The 27,473-nt window shown below is 40.3% G+C and overlaps 2 protein-coding genes across 11 annotated transcripts in view; both read right to left on the minus strand.

Moving 5' to 3' along the window:
• Nucleotides 1-1,628: 1,628 nt before the first annotated feature.
• On the minus strand, nt 1,629-9,838 carry LOC117939319 (ly6/PLAUR domain-containing protein 1-like). 2 transcript variants are annotated; one of them, XM_034864563.1, is made up of 4 exons: nt 9,544-9,838; nt 6,762-6,896; nt 3,829-4,095; nt 1,629-2,960 (listed from the first exon to the last, which is right to left on the minus strand). In XM_034864563.1, exons 1-3 carry the CDS (start codon nt 9,590-9,592, stop codon nt 3,860-3,862), a joined length of 420 nt encoding a protein of 139 aa, XP_034720454.1. In that variant the 5' UTR covers nt 9,593-9,838; the 3' UTR covers nt 1,629-2,960; nt 3,829-3,859. The 2 variants fall into 2 exon arrangements, with proteins under 2 accessions (XP_034720454.1, XP_034720453.1); XM_034864562.1 differs by having other exon boundaries at nt 3,834-4,095; nt 9,544-9,829.
• Nucleotides 9,839-10,752: 914 nt separating this feature from the next.
• LOC117939235 (nck-associated protein 5-like) overlaps nt 10,753-27,473 on the minus strand; it is a 121,844-nt gene continuing 105,123 nt past the window's right edge. For 8 of the 9 annotated variants that reach the window (XM_034864375.1, XM_034864377.1, XM_034864376.1 and 5 more), the window contains 6 exons: nt 27,049-27,136; nt 23,299-23,619; nt 21,890-22,005; nt 21,515-21,632; nt 21,172-21,347; nt 10,753-12,826 (listed from right to left, as the gene is read on the minus strand). In XM_034864375.1, coding sequence (XP_034720266.1) covers nt 12,515-12,826; nt 21,172-21,347; nt 21,515-21,632; nt 21,890-22,005; nt 23,299-23,619; nt 27,049-27,136 — 1,131 coding nt within the window. In that variant the 3' untranslated portion in view covers nt 10,753-12,514. Of the gene's footprint in view, nt 12,827-21,171; nt 21,348-21,514; nt 21,633-21,889; nt 22,006-23,298; nt 23,737-27,048; nt 27,137-27,473 lie in introns of those variants that run through there. The other variant, XM_034864383.1, reaches the window with a different exon arrangement.

Here is a 27,473-nt window from a genome sequence, read left to right on the forward strand (position 1 = left end):
TTTTTCTCAGCAGTGCAGGCTGACACTAACAGTATTTTAGTTTTTGAAAATCCTCACAGGTAGACTCATGCATAGTAAGAAGATGTGGAATGTATTTGAATACTTTGGTCAATAATGCATATATCATAGCACAAGACAGTCTGAAAAGACACTGTAAAAATGTATGTGCATGCTCAGTTGGAAAGCCCAGGTTGCACAATGCACAATATAATCTGCTAGCTAAATGTAGCTTATTTAAAAGTATTACACCGGGTTCACACCGTCCTCCGTCTGGCTGTGTGAAGGGTGAAGACACAGGGAGAATATTTTGGCCCAAATAAGCTCCCAGGGTCCACCAGCATTTAATTTCCCAGAGAGTCAAAATAAAGTCATCCCCTCGTTCCACCAAACCCCCCCGAAGTTTATGCAGTATATCTGGGGGGAGGTGGATTCTACTGTTGAGCTGCTGAAAGGCTGCATGTGGATATTGTTGCAGCGGTGCTCATTTTGCCAAAGTCAACTTGTTATCTAATGTGCAACACTTCAGCAGTGTGAGCATCAAACTCACAAACTCACTTCACTAGGGGCCACACTCGAAAATAAGAATCTGGTCAATGGCCAGACATCTAGAGTTTATTGACATGCTTTTATTTCATCAAAAAAGTCAGATATCTTAGAATGTATTTTTGCATGTCTCATTGTTTTGTCACTTACAGTTTGGTTGACATGAAGCCCTAAAAAAAGCGCCGAAGAGGTCGAAAAAGCAACAAAGACACTGAAAAAAATGTCGGGAAAAGTAGCAAAAACTAAGCAGGACAAAATATTTTGCAAAGCCAAATTCATACTGATCCAAATCTGCGAGGGGCCTGATTTGGCCCGCGGGCCTTGAGTTTAACACATGCACAACGTAGCTTTTTCTTTTTTCTTTTTAAGGACAGGGTGTTGACATTGGAATATTCAGTGTTTGGCCCCAAATCTACAGGGGAGCAATGTTCTTGGGACTATTTTGTAGAGTTGACAGCTTTTTATAGTTCCCAAAGACTTACTAAAATTGAATTATTATGTAGGTGGGTTTCTGGTCTAACTTGGTATTAATTACTCTATGGGGGAAATGGACACAGTGTGGGAAATGTCCAATTGGTTACTTCTAATTAATTATAGCACAACCTGGAGAGTCTTTTCATTGCAAGTCTACAGAACATGTTGGAAAGATGTGACATCTGTTTCCAGGAAAGCGTGCAAACGCATTTGGAGAGTAAAGCTTCCAATAACTGAATCAGTAATGAATGTTTGGTTGGGTGTGAATGTGGCAGTTCCTCTGGAAACCAACAACTGCCTGTAACAGACCACGGCAGACATGTTGACATGTCATAGAAGGTAAAGGACAGGTGTATTCAAACCCATTAATGATGGCTGCATTCCACTTAGGAGAGGCCCTAGTGGTGGGCCTGCTGACTCACTGAAATAGCTCCCTGGGACACCTGATCGTTTTGGTTATCAATTTCAGCTGTGATACGTCAAAATGTCTGAACTGAAAAAGGTCCATCACAACTAAATTACAGTTTTGCTTTCCTGCAATCTCTTTAGAAATAACAGTAAAACAGCTTGTGTCAGAGTCAGCTATAGCTACTGGACAGGTCGGGTTTTTACAACATTTATTTACATCACAAATCAGCAGAATACAGCGTTTCTCTTCACAGAAGACCAGTCATAAAACTGCCATGAAGAACAGTGATCAGATGGTCCACATCCGTCTGAAACCTTTTCCTCCAGAACAGTCAAAGGATGCTCTGAAATGAAGTTAATACTGTCGTGTGTGGCAATGAAATGCAGTTAGAGAAGGCCTGAATAGTTGTTGTCTACTAACAGCACATTCAACACATATAAATTATACTGTACAGCTTCAAAAAATGAAATTTCAGGAAATTTAAATTTTCAGAAAATTATCATTTGGACACGGAAATAAGATCCATAAAGTAAGCCAAATTTGTTCTCATTGGGGCAGATTATGAAATCCATTACTTGGTCTAAAGCATTGGCACCATGCAATAATAGCTCTGATTTGGGCATATGTTTCATTCTTCTAAATAAATGTAAACTTAAAGGGAAATATTGTTGATACATCCTGAAGCATTTTTCCCAGTGAGAATGTATTTGTACTCATAGCGTGTTCTTATACTGCACTATGTCTAATTTCACAGAGGAATATATGGAATATTAATGTATATAATGAATACATCTAATCAACTTCTTGTACGAAGGAATCAACTTTTAAATCTAACAAGCGAGGATTAATAAGCAATAACTCAAATAGACTGTCCAGAACGATTTCAGCAGCTTTCATATTCCAAGAAGTACAATTTCAATCAATACTGTCCGGCAGTGAAAAATATGTATTCATATGATAATTAATAGGCTGCAAGATACCTCTTCAAATTCATATTTTCCTGAATCAAAGTGCCTATATATATATATATATATATATGATATAAGAATAAGAAGAATAAAAGTGTGTTTTGGGGGTTTGTGATGTCAGTTCTGTCCAACGTCTGTGTATTCAGAGCAACAACAGCAACAACATTAACATTGAGAAAGAATACCAACAGTGCAGCTTCAATAGAGATTTCATTTTCCACAACAACTTCTACCAGTACCTTTTACAGCGTGTAATAACCAGAAAATAACTCCAGAGCAGGTTCCTCACAAAAATGCTCCACTTGACAGAAAGCAAAGAAATTGAGCGATACCTCGGTGGCAGACTGGATCCTTCTCTGGTAACAAGGGCAATAAATGAATCGGAAAGCTCCAAATGCTTCCACTTCTCCAGGTTACCAGTGTCATCCTCAGTGTTTAGCTTGTTATATCGATCAGATTCAATGTTTTTTTCTCAACACTGAGGGGATAAAAAGCCAGGGTGGTGTCCAAATCTGCTCCTTCGGTGTGTCACAGCAGTGATCACAGGTCTGGGCTCCCAGGGCAATCTACAACAGTGAAAATGTGAATAAATGATCGTTGCATGCTGACGATTTCCTGGCATTTGGGGAAATATCCTTCCTACACTCTCTTTCTGTTAAATATAAGGCAGCCAGTTAGCCCTCATCTTATTTTGACACATACAGCAACAGCTAGTCTGGCTCTGTCTGAGGAAAACAAAATATACCTCCAGCTCACTAAATAAGTAGTATATAGTATAGTATAGTACAGTATAGTATTTGTTTAATCCATTCAAAAAAACATTCTACCATTCTATGGGGGTTAAAAAAGGATCTCTTCCTATTCCTTGGTTGCCAGGCACTTGCACCCAGACTAGACATAGCAGATTAAACAGCAGTATAGAGTGTTAATTTGGGATTTTGTTATCTTCAGATAGAGCCATGCTAGTCGTTTCCCCCTTTTCAATCTTTGTGCTAAGCTAAGCTAACCAACACTGACAGTAGCCATAATCGTAGTGTCTTTCCGTCAAACTCTCCATCAGAAAGTGATTTAACGTATTTTGTGTATTTTTGTCAAACCTACCTTTCAATTGATTACAAAAATCTTTAACAGCTATTTCTTTCTGGATAGGTCACTATAGAAGGTAAATATCGGATTTAGCTGAAGTTGCAATGTCAACCTGATTTGATTCCGCTGCCAAAATCTTAAACCTTGCAGGACGATGTGCCAAGTTTCTACAGTTTGACTTCTCCAAGCCCTAATTTAGCTCTGAGTGGGCAGTGTGAACTAAACCCTTCTCTTGTCTTCCCGTCTATCACGAAAAAACTCTTATTTTGTCCCTTCTCAACATTGTTGTTGCTTTGTAACAGTTTTTTGGAAGGTCTTTTCTTTGGTTCTGGACTAATGAAAACTAACCGTACGGTGGAGACGTGATGGGATCCCCGGTCTACGTCACAGGGAGGAGCGGCAGCAGGGGCAGGAGGAAGGCCAGGGAGAGGAGAAGCGGCCGGTTGGACATCGCTGCTGAAGGGACGGGACGCTTCCTCCTGGGCCCGTTGCACAGCGGCGTGTTGCAGCAGGAGATGCAGACTGAGTTCAGCCTGCCGGTGCAGAACTGCTGGTAGCCAGAGGAGGCGATGAGGCAAGCCCCAGAGGAGGCACAGGACTTCCGATAATGGATTCCTGTAGGGGAAAAACCCTGAATTTGAAGTTTGTCCACACTGAGAAACACCGTTATTGGCCGGTCATCCTTTCTTTCAGATGTTAAGTATGTTGCAAACAACAGATTCATTTCCCCTGCTGTGATTGGGCCGCTTAGATTGAAGATTTAACGTACAGTATAACACAGAGTGTTTTGCAATGCTGCAGCATTTTATTGCACTACAGGGCTATGGAGCTTTGTCAGTGCATGGTAGTCTACATGTTACGACAATTTGTATGCTTGTATGAAGAAGAAAAACTAATATACTGTAATGTTCTAACTTTCTTTTATTGCACTCCGGAGCCACTGACTCCATTATCAAGAGTCGTTTCTCCATCTAGTATATATTGGTACATATATTATTATAATGTTTCTATCACAGACTGTGACAGGTAATTTATCATTCAGGTGGCATTCCTATTGAAATTAAATGTTCTTGTTAGACAAGAAAAACATTTGATTAAATCAAATTCACACACATTCAATCTCTGTTGGCAGGATGTTCCATTATCTGGCCATGTTTTTTATTGATGAAGGAGGATAAATATGTAGCTTGTGTTAGTCATTCACATGTTTCTACAGGAAGTATCAGCGATCAGCTACCATGTGTGAAAAACAGGTCTGTAGCGTTGAAGATTTATGACTCAAGGACATCACACGGAGCTATGACTGCAGCCACTGAACCTGAAATCTTCCAATTACAAGATAGTGTGTCTACCTACGAAGCCCCCTGTCTTGTACCCTTCACAACACATGGGCTATGTAAAGTGTTCACCTTACCAAACAAAACCCCTGACCTCAAGCTCTTGCTAAACATGCACATGTTCTGAACAACGATTAGATGTAACATCTATGACCTAACATCTAGCAAGGCCAAGATAAAAAAGCATGTACCTCAAATTCTGATGCAGTCAAAAATTTCTTGGTTTCTTGAGGTGAACAAAAGAAAACTTCTCTTTTCAAACCCAGAAACAGTCAATTTTGTTCCATCAGAAAGGAGGACTAGCTCCGGCTGTAGCTAGCTGGCTTATTAAATCAGTTCTGTGAGTTTGTTTAAAACGATTCACATGTTCATATTTTTAAACAATGTAGTCACTTTTAACGCTTTTTAAAAGAGAAAAGGCATTTCAGAAGAAAACTAACTGATGTAAGGTAATATTTGGTAACACAACAGGAATCTGGTAGCGGTCTGTCATTGCAGCCGGAGACTGACTGCGACGTGGTTTAGCATCACTTTTCTACGGTTAAAATCCACAATAAAGGATTCTAAACCAAAATACACACAACGGGACATGTTCCAGAAGTAATGTTATCCAAAACTGGGGAGAAATTGACAACAACGGCAACCTAGATTACAGGTTTCCCTGAGAGCATAGCATGCAGCAGTGCACGGGCCTGCGCTGTAGTCTGTAGTGTTTCTGCAGTGTAGCAGTGATGACTGTGTTGATGGTGACACATGTACCTGGTGGAATCTAGCATCTACTTGTTTTAAGCAGATAAACACAGTTTACTCCATTCCTTGTACTTTTGCTGTTTTGTTTCTGGTTTTGGAAAGGAAAAAACCCTGCAGGCTGAACCAATTTCATTTTCTGTAACACTGTGCAAAACTGATCTAATGTGTTGTTTGCAGCCGAAGGAAAGTCTTTGACGAATGAGCCGAATAAAGTGGTCCGGTGAGATAGTGTTCACTGGGGTTTTGGAGCAACACCACAGAGAAGTCTCTTATTGAGCAAAAACAATTGAAGATGTAGAATGGGTCAAGGAAAAACTAATGCGTTACACTGTCAGATGCTTTGTCTGCAAGACTGTGCTTTCTTTACACAGTCCATCCCCGCTCATCAGTCAGTGCTTCTCTCTCCATCTTTGAAGCTGAGCAAAGAAACAGAGTGTTTGGAGGAAAGCAAAATGGATAGCCGGGTATCCTTGATGAGTATTTTCTGTCATTTTAAAATGCCAACAGGTGCAAACATCACGGCCTGCTTCATTCGCAGTTTACGTAGGCTGCATTCGCCTGACTAGACTAAATGTCACATTATAGCAAAAATCTGTTTTTACCAGCGATATCTTTTTGACCTGCTGATTTCCAGACAACCTTGTTCATGACTGTCTCGGCTCATCCCAGTTGAGACATCAGAATTTATGTTAATTGCCTGCTCTGTTGTACATGAAGAAAATTGCAAGTGCTTAGCGACTTAATAATGTAGCCCTCCCTATCTGAATGGCAAAGAAATAAAACGTAATGCTCAGAGGGCGTATAGTTTCCGAGGGCTGGGTGCTGCAGATACATGGGAAGTTGGGAGAGTTTTTTAAACTAAGCCTGTGTCTTACATCCTCAACAATCTTTTTAATTGTTTGGATTATTTTTGGGCAATTTAAGGCCTTTATTTGGACAGGACCGCTCAGACCTGAAAGGGGAGAGAGAGGGGAAATGAAATGCAGCAACCTCTAAACATGGGCTCCACCAGGGGAGCTAACCAGGGGCCCTCAATGATCAATCTTAAGCGACTTCAAAGAATAAGAAAACCAAAAGAGCCTACCTCCACCAAAGAATGCATCATCGTCCAAATGAGTATTTCAACAACAGAAAATACCTCAACCCACATCAGTCCCGAGCATTTTTACAGATGTCCAGTAAACTGTGTCTTACCATCGGGTTTGACCAGTACCTCCTTCTGGCACATGTCCTGTACATTGACGGTGCAGTTGACGATGTACTCCGGCGTGGAGCAGTCATTGTGCTTCATCTCCTCACACTGGTAGCACTGGATCTGAAGGGCATCTCCTGCAGCATGCAGCAGGAACAGGAGTGCAAAGAGATCCAATCATTAGTGGTATTGCAGACGTAACTGAATCCTGAAGATTCCTTTTTTCCTATGGATGAATATCATTCATATATAGCACACATAAATAGCCAATCCCTTCTTCACAACTTAAAATAATTTGTCTTCAGCTACTAATTTTCTTTTTTCTTGCCATTGAATTTGAAGCACAAATATTGTATGTGAACAAAGTCCAGCTGACAGGCAGCCTATGATCTTACATCGTAGGTACAGTAAGCCAGCACACAGTAAACGTAGCTCAGCACAAAGACTGGAAAAAGCCAACTAATGTGCGGGAAGGTGGCTTTTGTTACCTTTGGACAGAGGCAGGCTAACTGTTTCCCCTGTTTCCAGCCTTTGTGCTGAGCTAAGCAAAGCTAAGCTAACCTGCCTGCTGGCTTACTGCACATTGAGTGGTAACTGTCTCTTCATCTAACTCTCAGCGAGAAAGCAAATCATATTTCCCAACTAGTTCAATGTCACCTATTTCCTATTGTCTCTGATTTCCTTTTGTGACAGCATACATGATGATTGTCCTTTCAGAGTGCATTATATATCATATTGTCATGCCATACATTTTGTGAATCCAATCTGTAGGCAATCTCTAAATCCTAAATCAAGCAGAGGCCTTTGTGCGAGAGCCTTTGATGGCGTTACACCTCCAAACAAGACGAATGGCACTCCAATCGCCCCTACGCCCGCTATCAGAAGGACAGTGTCGGGGTTTTGTGACTTTACCAAGCACATGATTAAGTCCTGCGCCAGGTCTAATTGTGTTTTTTCAGCCCTTTTTATTGGCTGTCTCATGAGTCAACAGAGAGGTTCTAGATTCACACATTGAAGTGAGAAAAACTGTAAAGAAAGAAAATGGCACATCAGCAAAGCCGCATGGTTACTTTAACTTCCCTTTTAACCCATGGACTTTTATAGGTGATAAAGCTCCATTTACAATACAAACCAGCAGTAAGGGACTTGATGCACTCTGCCAGTGTAGAGATTGCCCGCATGAATTCCCATCCCCTGAGGTAGTAAAAATCTGAGTGTATGACTGCTGCAGCGTCTTCTTGTGAACATAATATACAGCACTCCTCGTAGCTTTTGCACATTTTATCTGATGCTTTTAAAGCTGCTTGGATGGGCTTTTCTTATTGCCTGAAACCTCCTCATTCATCCGACTACAGCCGTTACACACAGTCCTGCAGAAACATCTGCAGAAATCAAATTTTGGAACCTTAAAAGGAGAAGGTGTGTCTTGTCTTTTTTGAAGACAGTATGCATGCCGTGCAATACTCCTCTGCAACATGCATGACATATTTTCACAACTCATTACATCATACAGTAGGTAATGGTGAGGTTTATCCATTTCATTGAACCTCTGAATATTTTTCAGAGCTGAGAATGAATTTTATTACATCAGTCTGTGTTAATTGCACACTGGCTTGTTACACATAGCTGCTATAGGGTCAATTAGTATTTCTAAAATATATTGGCATCTTATGTTAGCATTCCGTTACAATTTGAAGCTCTTTATTTCCTAAATACACCACACAGGACATCAGTCCCCACCAACTTATATTAGTAGCCTAATCATTGAAATGGCACCAAACATTAATCTCAACTGACAGCGGCATCAAATGCATCTGATAAAAAAGTCCACATATAACATCACAACCCCAGCATAATTACTTGAAACCAAGCAAATGTCTGAAAGCTCCATCCATCACCTGGGAGGAGATTATGAAAACAAAACTTGTTCAGGGGGAATATATGCCATACTCAGCCAGAAAACAGAGGATGACATGAAAATAAACCAAATCATTACACCTTCTTTATTCAGAATGTGTAAAACCAATATGTTCTGATTGCAATCCCGTTAACTGTAATCAATTAAGGCTCTACGCAATAACAATATAAAATGATCAAAATCAGACACAGGTGTCGGAACAACTCTGGAAATGAGAAGAAATGGCACACAAAGGCAAAATCTACATTCTTTTCAAACACTTATACAGACAAGAAGAAGACCCCTCAGCCAAAAAAAATACATCACCTCGAGTAGAGACACCAGGTCATAATAATCCGGTTTGAGTGTTTTATTAGACTGAATCTGTGTTTCTGTAAATTTGTGTGCTTAAACAGCGCAGAGGAGTCCAGCACAGCGCTGCTTCCTCAGCGCGCAACACCAGCAACAAAACGCAACATTGCTGTCCTTTATTTATGTTCCTTAAGTTTCCACCAAAAGTATATAAAGTCAGCAACTACATGTTTGTATTGTATTCAGATCTGGACCGCCAATTTTACTTACAGACTTTACATAATTTACGCAGAGGAAATTATTTACCAAAAGGCAATAGTTCTGTTTTCTAAATTGAATTGGCATCAAAATGGAAACAGTTGATCCTGAATGGATGCAAAAAACAATCACTAATGTTTTTTAACATTGGCATTTACCCTCTGTTGCGCACGGATATAGATAGAAAGGAAGGACGTTAGCACACATTACACATATTAGATTTTTTTTGTTGCATACAAGCTGGACACATGCGCTTCACACTGAGCCTCCACACGCTGACTGAAACGGGGCCGCAGAATCTCCAACTTGCGACCTACCTGCGTCGAGAAGGACTCCAAATAAAGTCGCAAAAACGAGAAGACGCATTCTCTCCGAAATGACTCTCGGAGGGGAAACATCAGATCAAATGAACTTGTTTAGACGGAGGCGTGGAGGACGCACCGCCGTGGAGGAAGCCCAGACACGGATCCGCTCATGCTCTCGCGCGGCTGGTTTGGCTGAGGTGAGAGCAAAAGCTCCGCAAAGTGTGAGGAGTCTCTTCTTCTGTCGAGCCCAACTGGAGACAGATCCACAGCGCACAAATCATAAAGCGCACCACGTGACGGGAGCTCGCAGTTGTCTTTTTCACTTCTCACTCGGTTTGTCTTCATGCGCAGATGACGGATCATAGGTTGGTACTTTTCTAGTTTTATGACATTTGAATGATATTTCTGTGCTGAAAAGTTCAGTGAATTTCTATTAACATGAGATATTCCTTTCAATATCCTCTTATATTAGATCTTCCTTATAACATGTAGGCTACAGGTTATATTAGGACTTTAGTGTGCCAATACGCAATAGAGGAACCTTTAAAATGATCCCCAATTCTTCGACAACTTGATGATACATTAATTAATCATATAATGCCAGTTTTTCATTAGTTTTGTATGTCTAACACATACGGTAGGCCCTATTTTATAATAATATATAATTGTGTTGCTCAAGTATTTATTTAGTTTACATTTAATTACTCCTATATTTCTATCGTATTCCAATGATGGTCAATGACTTTAATAAGTGCCATTTTGTGTAATTTTATTAACTTTTCTCCTCCTTTGGGTTATCTAATTCTACTGCTGTTTGAATGCGTTTTTATGATCAACACAACATATTGAGGCTATTACTGTATGGAGAGGCAAACAGAGAAATAAATCATCCGAGCGTGCGTAAACTAATTGCGTTTATTAATACGCATATAATTACCCATCAAGGGACTAATGGTTCAGAGTGTTGGTGAGTCGCGGTGTTGGAGCGACCTGTCGCCGACTCTGAGCCCCAACTCCTGCTGACCCACTGGGAGTGGGAGCGGTGATTACACGCGATGCCCTTGGGGTGAAAGATTTCGGGTTACCTCTAAAACCTTTATTTCCACAATGAAAGAATGAATGAATCACCCGGTTACGCACGTGAACACACACACACACACACACACACACACACACACACACACACACACAAATACACACAAACACTTTGAAGCTCAGTTGGAAATAGGAAATAGTTTCATATTTATTTAGGAAATAGTTACTTACATAAAATATAGCATTAAAGTCTGGTGTAACAGACAAAATTGCACCCAGTAATAATAATAATAATAATAATAATAATAACAACAATAACATTAATAATAATTACCAAAGTAACACTGCTGGTAACCATTTCTCTTTACAAAGGAACCAGGAACATTTAAGGTGAGAGGTGAAGCATGATAATCACACTACAGTCTGACAGTACAAAATGTGGGTATAAATACTGGACATCTAGAAAAATACACAAGTCCTATTCAGACTCTCTTCATACAATATTAACAGTTTCATAGAAAAATTGAAACACGCAATCGGCTCTGTTGATTAGCACCAGCTGGTCAAAATCCAGGTAGAAATTGATCATAACGTCACCTCAAAGTTCAAATATGTCTTTAAAATAAAGTGATAAAATATTTTAGTATTAGCTCTTATTGATCAAAAGAAAGATTTTGCTTTAAACAAGAACCCCTAAAGAATTCCATCAGAAAACAAGACATTTTCAAACAGTAGACTAAAACCTCGGTTGAATGGTTGGCAAACAATTTATATATTTTTTTCTCTCATTTGCATATATCAATCAGCAATGCCCATTCTGATATTAACTTATAGTGATTTTATATACAACATAATATACAACCATGAATGGAAAACTGAGGTGTGGAGAGTTCAGGTACGCTACATGAGACTGTAAACTAGGCTGTTTGGATTCTGGAGTTTAGCGTGAGGAATAAACCAAGTTATTTGTGGTTGTTGACATTTTCCTGCTGGCTGCAGTCTAAATCTATGTTAGTCCAGTGTGTTCCCTGAGCTACCGAAATGTTGGTCGTTTGCTGTACCTGTGTACCTGTCAGACAATTAGAAATCATCTTTTTAGTTATTATACCACGTGGAAACATAATATGCTTGGCTTTAGTTGACATCATTAGATAATATGCTGCTAGAAAGGAGTATTGATAGCTGAATGGTGATCATGTTCATGTCATTTGAAGAACATTTTGCACAACTGTCTGTTTTCTTTTCCATTATCAGCTGCAACTGCTCAAAATAACACAAATATGAGATAGGCAACTAGGCAACGTACTTAGCAGCAAAACATAAAATCTTTTTTCTATCAAACAGGAATGCAATCAAAGCAACAATCTAGTTGCATTTGTACGCCCGTGTTGCCCATCAGCGTTGCCCCAGGAAACCGCCCTGCTTATCACTGCTTGAATAATCGTTCACTTTACACTCCTTACAAACTTTGTACAGTATTTGTTACAGTGCAATGATGAGAAGTTCCCCAGCATGGGGAGGAAAAAATGCAATAAAACAACGTAGGGTATTGCTGTCCAGTCCACCACACCCAGTGTCCAACTATCAAAAGTCCATGGTTTGGTGTTTGGGTTTAGGTTTCATCCTCGTATCCTCAAGTGCTTTGTGTTGTATGAAGAGAGGACAGGGCTCCGTATGTTGTGGCAGGGCACGAGTCCAGATCCGAAGGGACCAATGCCAGAACAAACCAAGTCCGATTAAAGTATTTGTTTTACTTGCAGATGCAAATACCAATGCTTAGGGTTTCTAAAAGCTTAGATAAGAATCTATCTGAAAATCCACTCAGAAGATAATTCAAAAAAGGAAAGAAAAGTGGCAAAGCTTGATACAAGATTTGAGAGGACTGGTCTGAAAACCAGGTTTGAGACTGGACTCTAGCTCTGCAGCCCTGCCTTCTTAGGTGTGGCCCCTACACTTCGTTGGAGCCCTGACTGGTGCAGGAGGAGAAGCTGTCGTACAGCGAGTCGCTGAGGGAGCCCACCGGATCCGCCCCAGGCTTGCTAGAGATACTGGAGGAGGAGGGCTCGTCCCCCTTGCAGCAGTCCTCCCTGCTCTTTCCTGCGTCGGCGTGGCAGTCTACTCTGCGGCTGCCTAAGCTCGTGTCTGGGTACAGGCTGCTGCTGCTGGAGCTGCTGTGGTTCAGGTGGTTCAGGGACTCCAAAGAGAAGTCGAGAGAGTCGGACTGGGCACTGACGGGCATCTTCTCCATGGGAATCTCCTCCTGCACCGCAAAAAGGAACATAGATCAATAGAACGCTCCAAATATGATAATTTAAGCAAAGAAGTTTGATTTGCTGCATCTTGAATTTATATACTTGGACAAGTCACTGAACCCCAAATGTTTGAATGTGTGTAAATGGTGAATTGTTCCAGTACACTGAAAAAGGGTTTTAAGCAGGAAAGCGCTATATACGCACATACCATTTGCATGAACGTATGCTAAACTATTTATAGTTTCCAATCTCAAGTTCATGCCCACTTACTTCTGTTGCTTTGACATACACACAATGAACACAGAGCACAAAAGTAAGTCTAACATTGCATCATGTAACTTTTCATGTTTGCAGTGTTGTGCTGTAGAGCAATAAGACTGCTTGAGAGCGTCACAGCGATCTATATTGAGATTTTAATCACGCTCAAGGACCAAATGTATGTCTTGGGGGTTTGGCAGGGGTGTATCTCTGAGCCTTTGGGCTCACCCACTCTCCTTGTTATATTAATATTGTCACATGATGTTTCATTTCTTTTGTACAGCTTGTGGCATTCTGCTTTATAGATTAACCAGACTGATCTCATGAAATGGCGTATGTATGACACCCCAATTTGTATGCCATTATTGGCGTGTTTTAAAGACGCATACTTTTTTTAGCGTGTATATCAACGCCGATTGGGCTCCATTGACTAACATTTCCTTGCGATTGCATGTTAATTTACGCTGTTGTAAATAGTACCGAACATCCGAGTAGGGATGTTGGTGGGCATGTTGGATTAGAATAGTCTGGAATATGTTATTCAGGAGAAATGTAACGTGTAAAGCAGCTGTCTGTTAGCAATGCTTTAATTAGCAGGAACGGTTTCATCCTAAATGTGCTCATGATTAGAGTGACTACATGTGCTCAAAGTCGTGACAGTTGAGAGGGCATTAGAGGTGAAGAATTTTATCTTTGCGGCCTTATCACTAGGCCAGATCGTGTCTTGTTGGCTTTTCAAGGGCACACGCCATTCGACAACTTTGCAACGATTAGACTCAACAACAAAAGTGCAACCATCTGCTTCTATGGTACTTTACGCTTAGATTATTAGCGAAATGACTCTATGCCACATCATTGCTAATGACCCTTGCTACAGATGAGGAACAAAATAAAACCCCAAAAGCTGAAACAACGCAGTTGTTTATATCATATTTAAGTATTCTATGTGATTTCTACTGTATGTCTCAGAAGGCACTTTTGGGAGCTGGTTACTGTAGCAATCAGCATCACTGTAGCAAACTCAGAAGCTCTAAACAAAATTCTCTGGGTAGCTGTTTTTTGCTTTAGCACTTCCAGCCTGGGAGAGCAGTTATCTACAAAGGTATTTCTGCAGAGGTAAGTACACAGAGAAATGGTTGGAGGGTCCAGGACACCTCTAGGGACGCTCCAAACCTGGACCATTCAGAATTTTGCTCCAAGGTGTATCTCCCATCAGACCTGAATCTAAAACTACTCCTCACATACAGTAAGCATGGCACATAAACACGGCTGGATCAGTAAGGTAGTCTTGAGTGTTGTTAAAGTGGTTAATTAAGATGTCAGGCATTCTTTGATCTTGAAGTTTAATAAGTTATCAAACACCACAAAGCTAATGTGTCAGAGGACCAGAGAGCAAAATGCAATATTTGGAAAAAAGGTTCTAGTTTGTCCATGTCCGTGCCAGCTTTACACCTTCATCAGATCATGCTGTAGGCAAGTTCTTTAAACAAAAGTCAATTGGCCGTTGCATTACAATAATCTGCATAATATCTTATTGCTAGGACCACAGACAAAGTTCTTGTGTCTATTGTTTGTAAAGTTTCTTTTAATTAGAAAATGATCTGCACACTGTGTCAATGAAATCAAGTTTTATAGCATCGCATTTATCTGACTCATCTACGACTTGCTCGCCAGATCCAGATATATCCAACTAGGCAGTACAACTAGAAGATCCAGTTGAAGGGTTTTGCCGAATTGATTGCTCTTAATTATGTTCTAAACTGTATGACATATGGCCTTCAGACACATTTATGCTCAACGTTAGATACATAATATACAGATGGAGCCTTCTGCATTCATTTTGTCTGTATTTGTTCTCATTTTCATAAAGCTTACAGATACCAATGACATGGAGCAGAACCACTAAAAATTGTGTGGCCAGTGCAGACAGTGAAGCCAATGGTTCAATAGTTACAACCATAGGGAACTACAAAGACCTTTAAAAAATGGCAGAACTTTTGGAAGAGAGGCTTGGCAAGTTGTTGAGATTTGAAACATCTAAACGATGTTACTTGGCAGAGGAACAAACAAATACTACAAAACAGCTGTGGGAAGATTGGATGGGAATTAAATGTGAGTTGGGTGGTATCGAATGAACAGTCTGCAGAGACTCAAACTTGAAGCTGTCCTCTCATGGATATATTATTTAACTATAATGCCAACAGACAAATGGAAACATGAGCATTGATGGGTAGATTGTTTCAAATAGACATATTTATTTTGATATATTTTGTACATTGAGCAAGCATACATGAGCCTTTAGTGTCTTCTTTCAGGGAAAGTTGACAGTGTCAGTGGGCTCCATAGATAAGCTGCAGACACCTTCCCATGGTTATTAAATAGTATTGATAAAATGAAATCAAAAATAAACACACTTGCATACAGTTTTCTCCGTCTGGCTTGGTTCATTTTTAGAAATTGTGCTGAGCTCTACTATTCCCTAACCTGCTACTTTCCTGCAGTTTCCATAATGCTTTCTGACAAGTTTGTGTTTGCATTCAGCTGTATGTTTGGTGGCATGTGTGGGTGGAGAGACTCCAAACAATACTAATTGTTGTTTTCAGTCCTGTTCCTTACGGGCCTGAAGCCTTGTTGGTTTCCTCTCCTACCAGTTAGTTAATTGCATTCACTGTACTGTGAGTGGGGGGCTGGAATGGAGCGCTCAGAGCCCAGGGGCCCAAGTATGGGAACAAGAGGATGAAAAATATGAAGGTAAATATGAGAGCACGTAGATACGATGTGAGCACTTGTAGTACATGATTTGAGAGCTTGTAGAAAAGAATCTGAACTTGTATTTTTTATTTTTTTTCACTTCAGTCACTTTTCCAGTACAACCACAACCCAGTGATTACAACCTCTGGAATCTGTTGTTGCAGCGTGCTCTCTCGCATCACACAACGGCCAGTCTGTTTCCTCGACTTTTGCAGCACTTCTTGCGATACATTTGTTTCAAAACTAATTTGTAGGACGGCAGGGGACAGCAGGGTTTCTATTGCCAGATGAGGGACAACTCTGTCCATCTTGTTTATGTAGCATGGAAGCTAGCGTTAGCTAACAAGTACCCAGCCCGCTTCTAAAAACTGTAAATAACTTTTTATTACCTAAACACTGTAACAGTCCGACTGAAACACTGGCGGTGAGCTCCAGGTCCAGCCACGGACGGACCGCCGTCAGTGGGGCTCGGCCAGCGTGGAAACATCGCTAGAAAGCTCCGCTGCCGACCTCGACCTGATCTGATCGAAGCTCCAGCGGGATAAGGAGAGCTCCAGACCTGGTAACAACGGCACAACCCCTCTGGAGCCCACCGCCAGTGTTGGTGGAATAGCACGCTAGCGTTAGCAAACTGTGGTAATATTTGTTTGAGGTTGGGCAAATTATTATCAAAATGAGAAGTGTTTTATATATATGGGTATAAAAGAAAAATGCTAGTTTGCAAGATTTACATTCTCTGTAAAACTTTGAACAAACTCAAAAGCAAACCCGTTAAATCAAACTAGTGCTCTGCTGTGGTGTATTTTGATGAAAAATCAACATTCCACCCGAAAATCACACCAAACCCCATTAGTGAACCTGATGTGACCTTTTTTCAGCATGCATGGTCACAATAAATCTGTCAAGAAGACGGAATCCAAAGAACTGTTGAAAGAAAATGGCCCAAATGTGCCATGATATAAAAAATGTTGAGTAGATTTTTGAAGGTGCAGGGGTTTAGTTCAAATTAAACACAGGTGTTGAATGCAGATAAGACTTGTTGAATTTTACTTCCAACCCCCACACACTGCTTTTCATGAGACTATTTTTACGTTATTCTCGGCTAGTAAAAATTCTCGTATCATGGCCTCGGGAAAGGAAAGAGTGCGTGACGTGATGAGGATCAGTGATTAGCAGAGCTGCATGACAGTGAAGAACAGTTTTCAGGTCCTGACTCTCTCTCTCAACTAACAACCCCCCCCTCCCTCTATATCTGGTTTTGGTCAGAAACGAGAAGAGAGAAAGATAATGGCTGTCCCACCAATCGCTGATTGGATTGGATTTCGGAGGAACACAATTACCAACGGATCGAACCTTCCCGGTCTCTGTACCACCTGAGGCTTCAGACAAAATGATGGCTACAAAAATAACTGAGGCTGCAGGCAGACGTCTCATCGAGAGCTTCCCACTTGAAAACACGAGGGCCGAATCAGCAATTGGTTCTGCATCACATGTCAGTAATGGGATGTCTAAACTCGCTACAAAAGCTTACTGAAAGGTTCTTTTATTGTGACTTGAGCAAGATATATTTTGCATGTGCTTTTAAGTTAAAATCATTTTGATTTTTATATGAAATAAAATTGCACTTTTTGGTACTATTTAAGGTTGGGCAATTGTTTTGCCATTCAATGTACTTACTATACATTCATTAATTATCTCTCTGTTTTAGTAGTTTTGATCGTTAGTGCCGTAGTCCGCCATTCCCACACTGAATTCAGATTACACAGGGGATTCACAGGAAATAAGGCATGTACATAATCCATCACAAGTTGTTTTTTAAATTGATATCAACCTCAGCCACTGCTGAACAGAACATTTACTACTGCTGCTATTTCACGTTAAGCGTCCAACCGGCAAAACATCAAGTGGCTTTTATTGACAAGCAGACACAGGAAACCGGCACTGATGTCAGTGGTGAGCAGGATTCTTCTTGAAATATATGCCTACTAAGACAAAAATAATCACAGCTAAAGTTTGGTTTGACACTTTCAAGTTAGAAGTAAAGGACAGTAAATGGAAAACTCACATTCTGGCTATTGATTGCTAGTGCTAGAATTTTGACATAGAGTTATACAATCTGAATCCAAACACTGTGTCCATTACATTGTGTATTCCAAGACTGATTCCGATTAATGTTACAATGGAGACGATAGTGAAAAAACAAATAAAGATGTTTATTGTCTCAGAATATGTGTCGGCTTTGCCACCATCATTGTGCGAATAATTTGATGGTGGGATTCCATTTCTGGCTCTGCCTGACTCCTGAATTATCCTGGCTAGCAACACTATCAATCTGACATCAACTCAAGCATAGCGCATATTCCTGCTGTTGTAGTTATTTGTAAGCTGATATAGTTTTGGTTATCCAGTGGCCTTTTTCAAATTACATGTCAACTGAAATGTTCCTGTTCCTTAGCCATGTAATCATTGCTCAGGGTAACACTCTGTTCCCCTCTCGGGGAGATGCTGGGCATGCTAATTTGTTAGACACTGGTTTTGGACCTTGGTCACATTAACCCCGGGAATCTCCCTACCTTTACTGATGCTACGCCTTGGCATAAGTTCTAGACTCTCCTGCAGCAATTACTGTTTTCTTTCATTGAGACAAAGGATGGAAACAGGGAAAAGAAAAGAGGGAGTAAGCACAAAAGAAATTATAAAGAAATGAGAAGTTCGGGAAAGGGAATTCAAGGAATCAAAAGAAATGTGTAGAACAAAAGCGGGAGAAAGTCAAGTGAGAACAGATGAAGAGAGTTGTACAAGAGAGACAGAAATAGAGAGAGGCAAAACTGAAAGGGAGACGAGGAGAGACACATGGGAGGAAGAGAGACTCGGAGGAAGAAGAGGATAGAAGCAGAAGGGGGCGGGGGCAGCCGTTAGCAGGGCTGTCAGGTGCTGTCAAGATGATGAATTGGAGGCCAGTGCGGGCTGTGAGGGCTCTGATGGGAGCCGCTAAGCTTTACATCACTCTCCTGAGTGTTTGTGAAAGGTTATTAAAGGTGCTTAAATCACCGGGGCTCTGACACAGGCCCACTACCAGCCACCAAAACTTCCCCAAACGGCCGCCAATGACAACGTCTCCCAAGTCAAAAAGCTCCCGAGCCACGACAAAGGGTGAAGCGTGCACGCAAGTACAGACGTGCGCTGTGAGGGGGAGAGGTGATGACACGTGGATGGATTGTCTTTTTTCAAAAGAATAATGTAGGCTAAGTGGGTTCAGAAGCAATCATCCATCATTATGGCTGCTTCACATTTTAGGAATAAGGTTACTGTCAAAATGAATGCCAACTTTGGCTTTCAATGAAAGCATATTGAGTCTTGTTTTCTTACAATAGGGGAGAAATGGAATTTTTAAGTTAAGTCAAGAACATTTCTTCTGCAATAACTCCCCTAATCAAAAAAAAAAAGATAAAGAAACGTTTCTCTAGAACACAAGCTAATTTCCATTGCAGATGGGTTGAAATATTCTCATACACTATGCAAAAAAGCTACAGCAAGGGTTCCAGTTTATGGGGTTTCTTAAAACATTTTTATTGATGAATTAATATATAAGCCACATTTAAGTGTTGTAGCTGGTCAGTTTGGAGCTACTTTCAACCACCAGAGTGCTCAAGTAAAGTACAACTACCAAAAAAGTGTCCTTTCCAACATCACTTGCAAAGACTAATGTTTTGACAGGACAGGACATGATCCCAGGTTGTTTTGAACTCTTAGCTTTGGTTCAGTCCCTGTGAGCAGTATAGGCTACCCAGGTACCCCTCAGAAATGTAGCCTAATTAAATGACAGACAGGTTTGAGGACGAAACAAAGAGAGTTTGCTGGATGTGTGTTGTCTCTTGCATGTCAGCTAATGTAGTTGTGCTTGCGGCTTGGACGCACAGCACCGCATCGAACAACCTATCCGCTTCGCTGCCTCTCCGCCGGGACCCAAAAATCTCTCTTTCGCGGGAGCTTCGCTTTCAGATCAAGTGCGAGTGCTCAACTTTGTTTTGTTACCGTGAGACTCTCCCTCATAAAATCATATAATACCTAATTGAAATTCTCTTCTTGCCGGGGGAGGTCAGATCAGGACAAGGACACCTTCACAATGGTGTTTACTCGCTGGTCTTTCTACTCAGCAGCCAGACAAGCCATATTTGTCATTTTTCTTGTATAATGAAAAATAATGGTGTAACATAAGCATATTCCAGCTTCCACCTAGAAATTCAGCATACTAATTCTATTTTATGGTTGCTTTACAGCCATGTATCTGGGCCTGATGTTCCAGAGTGACACCATAGGTCAAGAATAAAAAACACAGAATAAATTCAGATTTTTTTCTCTCCCCTCTCATACACAATTGTGTTTTTGAACTTGTACTGAGTCAGATCTTTTTTTTTTTCAGGATATGGATTTTTGTGCGAGGGTGGGTGTTGGGGTGGCAGCGGTGTAAGTGAGGCGAGCTCGGCTGTCCCACAGAGCCGGGCCACGCAGGCTGGAGGCCATTTCATGGTCTCTGATTCTCATTTGTCATTCAGCAGCGTTAAATACTAATAGGTAAACACTCGCTGACACAATAGGGTGAAGCGATCGAAAGCAATTAGCCAGGGTTTTTTCTATGAAAATCTGCAAACAATTCCAATGGTTACAAAGAAACCTGAGTTCAGCAAAAGGTAAAGTTGACATTGCAACTCAACAAGACTTGCTTTTCCCATTTGAAAAGTAAACGTCTATGACATAGAGGAATGGTAAAAAATTCAATTCAGTCATCGTTAGGCCTCTGCTCCAGGGAAGGAAAATTATGCAAATTAAAGCTCATATTATGGTCATTTTCAGGTTCATAATTTTATTTAGAGGTTAGATCTTAATAGGTGACATAGTTTCATTTTCAAAAAACACCATTAAAGAACAAAACAGGAGCATGAAAATGGAGTTGTGCTAGGATCCAACCCCCTAAATAAAAATACTATTATTAATAATAATAATAATAATAATAATAATAATAATAATAATAATAATAATAAGATTAATCATTAAAAAAATAAATTACCTTAACAAAAAAATAAAAAATCAGTGACTTGAATATATTACAAAAATACAAAAAGTACAAAAATGTTCCTTTTACTTTCAGTTAAGAAGAACTTGAGAAGCACATGTTAAATATCTCAATAAGCGTCTTCAAATATACCTGTGCAGCTTTCTGGTTATTATAAGGGAGAATAATGACCAATAAAATGCTCAATAGGAATCAGTAGTATGCCTGTAACGCACTTTTTTTACAAGTATAACCAATCAGGTGTGAATAATGAGGTGTTTTAATACTCACACTGAGCCTGTCTCTTGCTTTACCATCCAGGGATGACTCCTTGTGCAACAGGTTGTACTGAGAAATCCTCCTGCTGTCCTTTTCCAGATGTGAGTATGTATCATGCTGGTAGTAGTCCATGATCAACAAGGATTTCTCCATACTGCTTCGCTTCAAGGTCTCCTCATTCTGGTTGACTGTGGAGGGAGAATTTTTTTTACAACAGAAATTGAGGCAGAGGAACTTCATAAAATAGTTAATCTATTTTTTGAATAGAGGAACTATTTTATTCCTCTTTTATTTTATTTTCGTTTATTTTATTATAAAATGAACTTCATAAACCATTGGAGATTATCCAGCAGACCTGAGTCCCTCTTAGATCTGCTGATCAGGGTCCTTTGGGGTGAGCTTCCGGTTCCCTCGGCTTCAGTCTCGGTGTCGCTGCTACTCCCCGAGTGTGTGGACACTTGCAGAGCTTTTTCCTGTTAAAAAACAGGTTAAAATACACAAATGAGATAATTGTAATTTCCCCATTGGGGATCAATAAACAGATTAAAAAAATTAAAAAAACAATTACTGACTGTGAACAACAAACATCTTTTAATACTGCTTTGCGCAATTCTTTCCCAGCCAATTGTTAGCAAATAACAGTGTTTTGAAACTTTTTTAAGACCTGTAAATATGTACATTCTGAATACTTTGAAACAGAATTGGGCTTACTGTAATGTAAACGACTTACCCCGGTCATATCATGGTCATGGGCTTTCATCTTCCTCTCACTTTCCTTCTTTTTGTCCTCTGTGAAGATGTTGCTGTGGGGAGCACAAAGACTTAACCTCTTTGTCCTGATTGCATCTATAAGTCAAAAGAGACAAAAGAGATATGAGTTGTTAAGGCGTACAGTAAATAACCCAAGCGATGACCACCTAATGTTATGCAAATAGACAGTGGAATAGGAAAACATCGTTTGAATTTTTCCAAAGTGACAATCTTTCCTTTAGCAGACAGGCTGATGAAACACAGGATGAGAACATCCATTCAAGCAAAACCAATCCAACTGCCAACACGTCCATTTTTCTGCACATATGAATGGAGCTGCACAGTATCCAAGCCATCAAATATTAATGGTGTCCACCCTGTGATTGTTCCCCGACATGACTCCTGGCAGCCCAGATATAACAGCTTTCTGTCGGCCCCAGAATGACAAAGTATTGGCTTATTATCACTTTGCCTACTGCTGTCTCGGACACACTCCAATTTAATCGTCTCTTTTAACATTCAGCCGCATTACAATAACAGTCCGCTTTTGGCCAATGCTCCGCCTTAGTCTGAAAATTCTGCATCTGGATCATAAAGGTCCTTTCGCTTTCGTTCCCTTGCCTATTAGGAAGCAAACAGTGTGACAGACGCTGCTCCTTCTCTGCCATCCTTTATGACAATATTAAAGGATAGAGGCCTAAAACATACGATAAAGATGCACACGTATGTTTGAATCAATTTGTACCACGGAGAAAATCAACAGGAACCGCTCTCTCTCTGTTTGCAGTTGTGACTCAAATTGCTGCCCCTGCAGTGCCACCGCAGCACTGAGGTGAAATACATGCAGGCTAATGTCCTGTAAGCATAAAACCCTGGGCGTGATCGCTCATCCCTGTGTGTTATTGTAAGTTTAATCAGCCATCAGATTGCATCCTACACGCCACCATTCTGTTGTGCATCACAAAGAACGCAGAGGCGCCTTATGATCTACTATATGGCTGTGATGACGTGCTTATCTGATTGCATCCGTTAGCTCCCCTTGGGGGCAGGGAGTGTATAGGCTTCTATAAGGACACAGAGTCCTTAATCATCTCAGCTGAGTATAAGACGTTAGTCTTGTTGCATTAGCTTTAAAATTAGCTGACCAAACAAGGCTCTTCTTTTAATCAGAGTCTAATAATGTGAACAACGTCCTCTTGTCTGGCACCCTTGAGCAATCTAGAGGAAAATGTAAATCATAAAGTACAGTGACTTTCAATGTTTCACCTACCGTCTGAAAGGTTAAACAAACTGTCGCAGGGTTTCAAGCTTTGGCACTTTGCCATCTTGCAATAATAATAGTATCGCTTGGAATAGATAATAGTTTATATAAACGGTTTCTCGACTTACCTGATGCTGCTAATTTGGGTAGGCGGCTCTGGGTGTCTTGTGTGTTGTTGCAGCAGGTTACACTGGACTCCGACAGGGAGTGACCCATGCTGGCAGGGGCATGCAGGCAGGTTTTTGGGAGGGAAGGCACTTTCACGTTAGGTTGTGAGGGGTCTGGGTAAGAAGAGGGAGGCTCCCGATCAAGATCAGAGGAGCAAGCGGTCACCCCATCGGGGCTGGATTCAGATTTGGGGATGTGGCGACCGCTGGCCCGGGTGACGGAATCGGGGAGAGGGAAGGTGCCGATCCCGCTGTCCAAGGTTCTCATCTGACAGCTAGAGCCTAAGGTGACAGGGAAAGGAGTGTGATGTCTGGGAGAAGCAGGGCTCAACAACAAAAGAAAAGAAAGGAGGGCTTGGGTTCACATGCACTGGAAAGGGTTGTGAGTAAAGAGGACATCTGTAGCAGGTTCAGTAACACGTGACCAATAGGAAAAAGAAGAAAAGACAGCATTTTTATTTGATTTTGTAATATTTAATGTTGTTATCAGACTCTTTTATAGAAGCATTTGTAGCTATGTCACTAACAACAGATGCACAATTCTAATACGATATGACAAGAAAGCACCTGCTGCCAGCAATCCTAAAGACAATTGAGGGCTTGAGGGCACGTTCCTGCAAATCATCGGAGTGCATGCTGGGTTGTAATCAGCCAAAATGACAGCAAGTATTAACAGATGGATGTTGTTTGGAAGCCACAGTTTGCAGAGCCTTTACTCAGGCAGGAGCAGATGGACGGCCATTCCGATTAGCCCAGGTCCTTGTAACTGTGAACGCTAATGGCCAACAGTTACATCAGCTAATGAGTTGTGGTTTGCAACTCTTTGCTGAGACAGAATTTGTAAAGTGACAAGGCTCGTAATGTTCATAATAGTTTTTAGTTCTACAACTGTTGGCCTGGGAGACGATAAATCTCCTGCAGCTATCAGTTTTGTCTTTCAAAATATTGGTGAGTGAAAACTCCTAAAAAACAGGTGATTCGATATTGACAAATATCCCAGTATACTCATTCCTTCTCTGAATAAAAGTCCTCTCTGAATACTGTAGGGGATCACAGTTGAGTTTCAAAAGCGTTTCCCAGAAGGGATCACAGTTACATTTGAGTTTGAAGCTTAAACTATTGATCCATTTTCTCTTATGTCCCTGTTTGAGATTAGTAATGCTCTAAAGTAACATCTGTGTTCTCCTGAATGCCAAAGAATTATCAGTAAATTCCCAGGTTAAGGAATTTAAAGAAGTTATATCAAGCTTTTTTTAAGGAATTCCAAAAATGTGAGCAATCAATGTTTTTTTACGTGTACGTTTAGTTTGGATCTGACTTGCTTCTGACATCCGACACTGTTTTGTGCATGTAGAACCTGTGAAAATAAGTCCTTAGGGTTTGGATGAGCACATACACTGTGTTCTTTGGACAGAAGGCCTGTGCGAATATCTACAGTGAGTCAGCAACAAGAATAAAATTCCTGATCCTAAGTTCATGATGTACTTACCATGCAAGCAAATAATACACAAGTGCATATTTGTGTGTGAGAGAAAGAGAAAGGCAGAGAGAGTCATAGATTACACAACTAAATAATTGAATGCCAAGCCTGGCTGTTCAAAATGCCCCCTATAACCAAACTATAACAAGGTCCACAGTAATTCTACCCTGAGGCAACAACAACTGGACAAAATATAGTTTTTCATGAGCTTCCTATCACAACCTCCAGGGTTTAAGGGGGAAAAGCTGGTTTGTTAATACCTCCATAGTGCAAAATGGGCTTTATGCAATGGGGAGATGTCAACAGGAACAGGAAGAGTAATCACATCAACGACCATAACCTCATCTAGGAGATATTTCTGTGTCAGCAATGAGGTAAAGAAATTAACACTAACTGTAAAGTCACAGTAAAGTCCAGAACATAAATTAGTAGCATGGATCATTAGAGTAAAGATAAGGCAGCAAGATCTGCTGCAAAATGTTGCAACAATTCCTTTTTTGTGGTCCAGAAAGACGCGTTGTATCATCATGTGGGTTGCTTGTAGCCATGTGAGTTTCCAAAACAGAGTAAAGGCTAGAAAACCAGAAGCATCAGCACATAGTGAAATACTTGCTGCATCATTGATATTGATCAACATTACCATCAAACCCCTGCAGATATATACTAGGGTCTGTGCTATGGGCCAGTCAACATGTTATTTATTGTCCCTTTATAAGAAACCATACTGCCTTGAGGGAAGATCTGCTAATACATAACTGAAGTAGAGTGTAGAGTGAACTTCAAAGTCCACATTCATAACTTGGATTTTGCTCAAGCTGCTTGCATTATAAAATGGCTGGATGTAAACTATTTGTATGATTGATGTGTTTGGCTGGCGTTAGGCCTGTGAATACTGCACTTTGGAGATATGTGACATTAAAGCAGCGCTGAGGAGCAATGAGCAGCCACAGCTGAAACCTTTATGAAATATTTATTTCATACCGTCTGACGGACATAGCTTAATGTAAAAAAGGCAGCATGTTAATCTGAAAACAGAAACAATTAAGCGTTTCATTTTTGTCACGGTGGCTGGGACCCATTGTGAGCTCATTTTTACACTCTTGACATTGTTTGATAAGTGACTTTGTCAAACCTAAATAAAAAAACACAACTGAAGCTATGAACCAGTTTCTATTTTCTAGTTAGATTATTTCCACCAACACCTACCAAAATATAGTTTAATTATATATAACAACTGGCTATTGTGAAGTTGGAGTCCGTCTTATGTTCACCTTCATGTGTATATTCTTAAGGTAAACAGTGCCAATTATGAAGCAAACCCACAGTACAATAACCAACCTTCACATCCAGTTAGCAATAAAGAATATTGAAATTGATTACAGCAGATTTAAATAAACGAGCATCATTTTTAACCTTCGTTCAATTTAAAACCCACATCATGTTTTTAAAGCTTAGACAATTTAGGTACTGAGAATTTAGGCTTTGAAAGCTTTGCTTTAAGATATACAATTTAAGACTAAATCTTTGAAAGAAATAGCCCCTTTTTCCACAGAATGTTCGTTATTAAGAAGTTATTAAAAAGGGCCCACTCCAGCAAATGTCAAGTCATGCTGCCCATGGCGCTGTATTACAAGATATAAATCATAAGGACCTATGAGATGGATCACTGAGACAATGTCTCAAATATCAAACTAAACTCAGTGACAACTGAGAGAAAATCTCCACACAACACACTCTTCACGTCAAATTACATACCGCAATGCAAGTTGGTCCCATTGCAATAATAATAATCATCATCCCGTCTCACAAATTGTTTGATGCATCTATTTATTCAGTTCCTTAACTGCTCAGGCATTGTAAAATATCGCCCAGTTGCACATCAATCACCGGACTAGATTGTCAACATGTTTTCCTTTTTTGCAGCTGCTGCCACTTTTCCCCACAGTAATGGCAAGTCTGGCAGTGAGAGGGAATTAGTTGACGAAGGAATTGAGTTGTCAATCACATCAGGAAATCACAACTGTAAAATGTGTTAATGCTCTGTCGCACTGGTTGATTTGTGATGGTTAGGGACAGCCTTGTGTAAGCTACTTAAAAAAACTGTACTGGGAGAGGCAAACGCTTGCAAATATGAAACTCAGTGGCTTAAAACAGACACGTTATCACTCACTTTAACTATTTTCGGTGAAATGTTCCTTTAGGACCAACAGTCATACGTTACATAAGCTTACCTAGCATGTGGTCTTGACAAGCTGTGTCTGGGATGCGTCCCTCCTCATTTTCAGCCCTCAGGTTGATCTTCTGAGTCATTACAAGGGTCTAGAATATTAACACACAGTTCATGTTGGTTATAAGAACTTCAGCAGCTAAAACATAAGTTAATATACGGTGTAGGTAAGTGTCTATATATGCATTTACAAAGCTTCCTATGTGGAAATTGGCTGAAAACAAGTGAAAAAGTAGTACCACTTTTTTCACTTTTTGTTTCTTGGATTGTAATACTTTTTAAAGTTTTATTCAAAAGAGAGTTTGCAATTGTCATACTTTTGTGCCTTAGTTTAATTATGTTATTTAAAAAAAAATGGTTTTTAGGTGGTGCAAGAGGAGCTTGTAGGTCATAAAGTACCCCTCTTTTGTTGTATTTCTGTGGGGAGAA

This window comes from Etheostoma cragini, chromosome 24, assembly GCF_013103735.1.
Source record: "Etheostoma cragini isolate CJK2018 chromosome 24, CSU_Ecrag_1.0, whole genome shotgun sequence".
Classification (NCBI taxonomy): Eukaryota; Metazoa; Chordata; class Actinopteri; order Perciformes; family Percidae; genus Etheostoma; species Etheostoma cragini.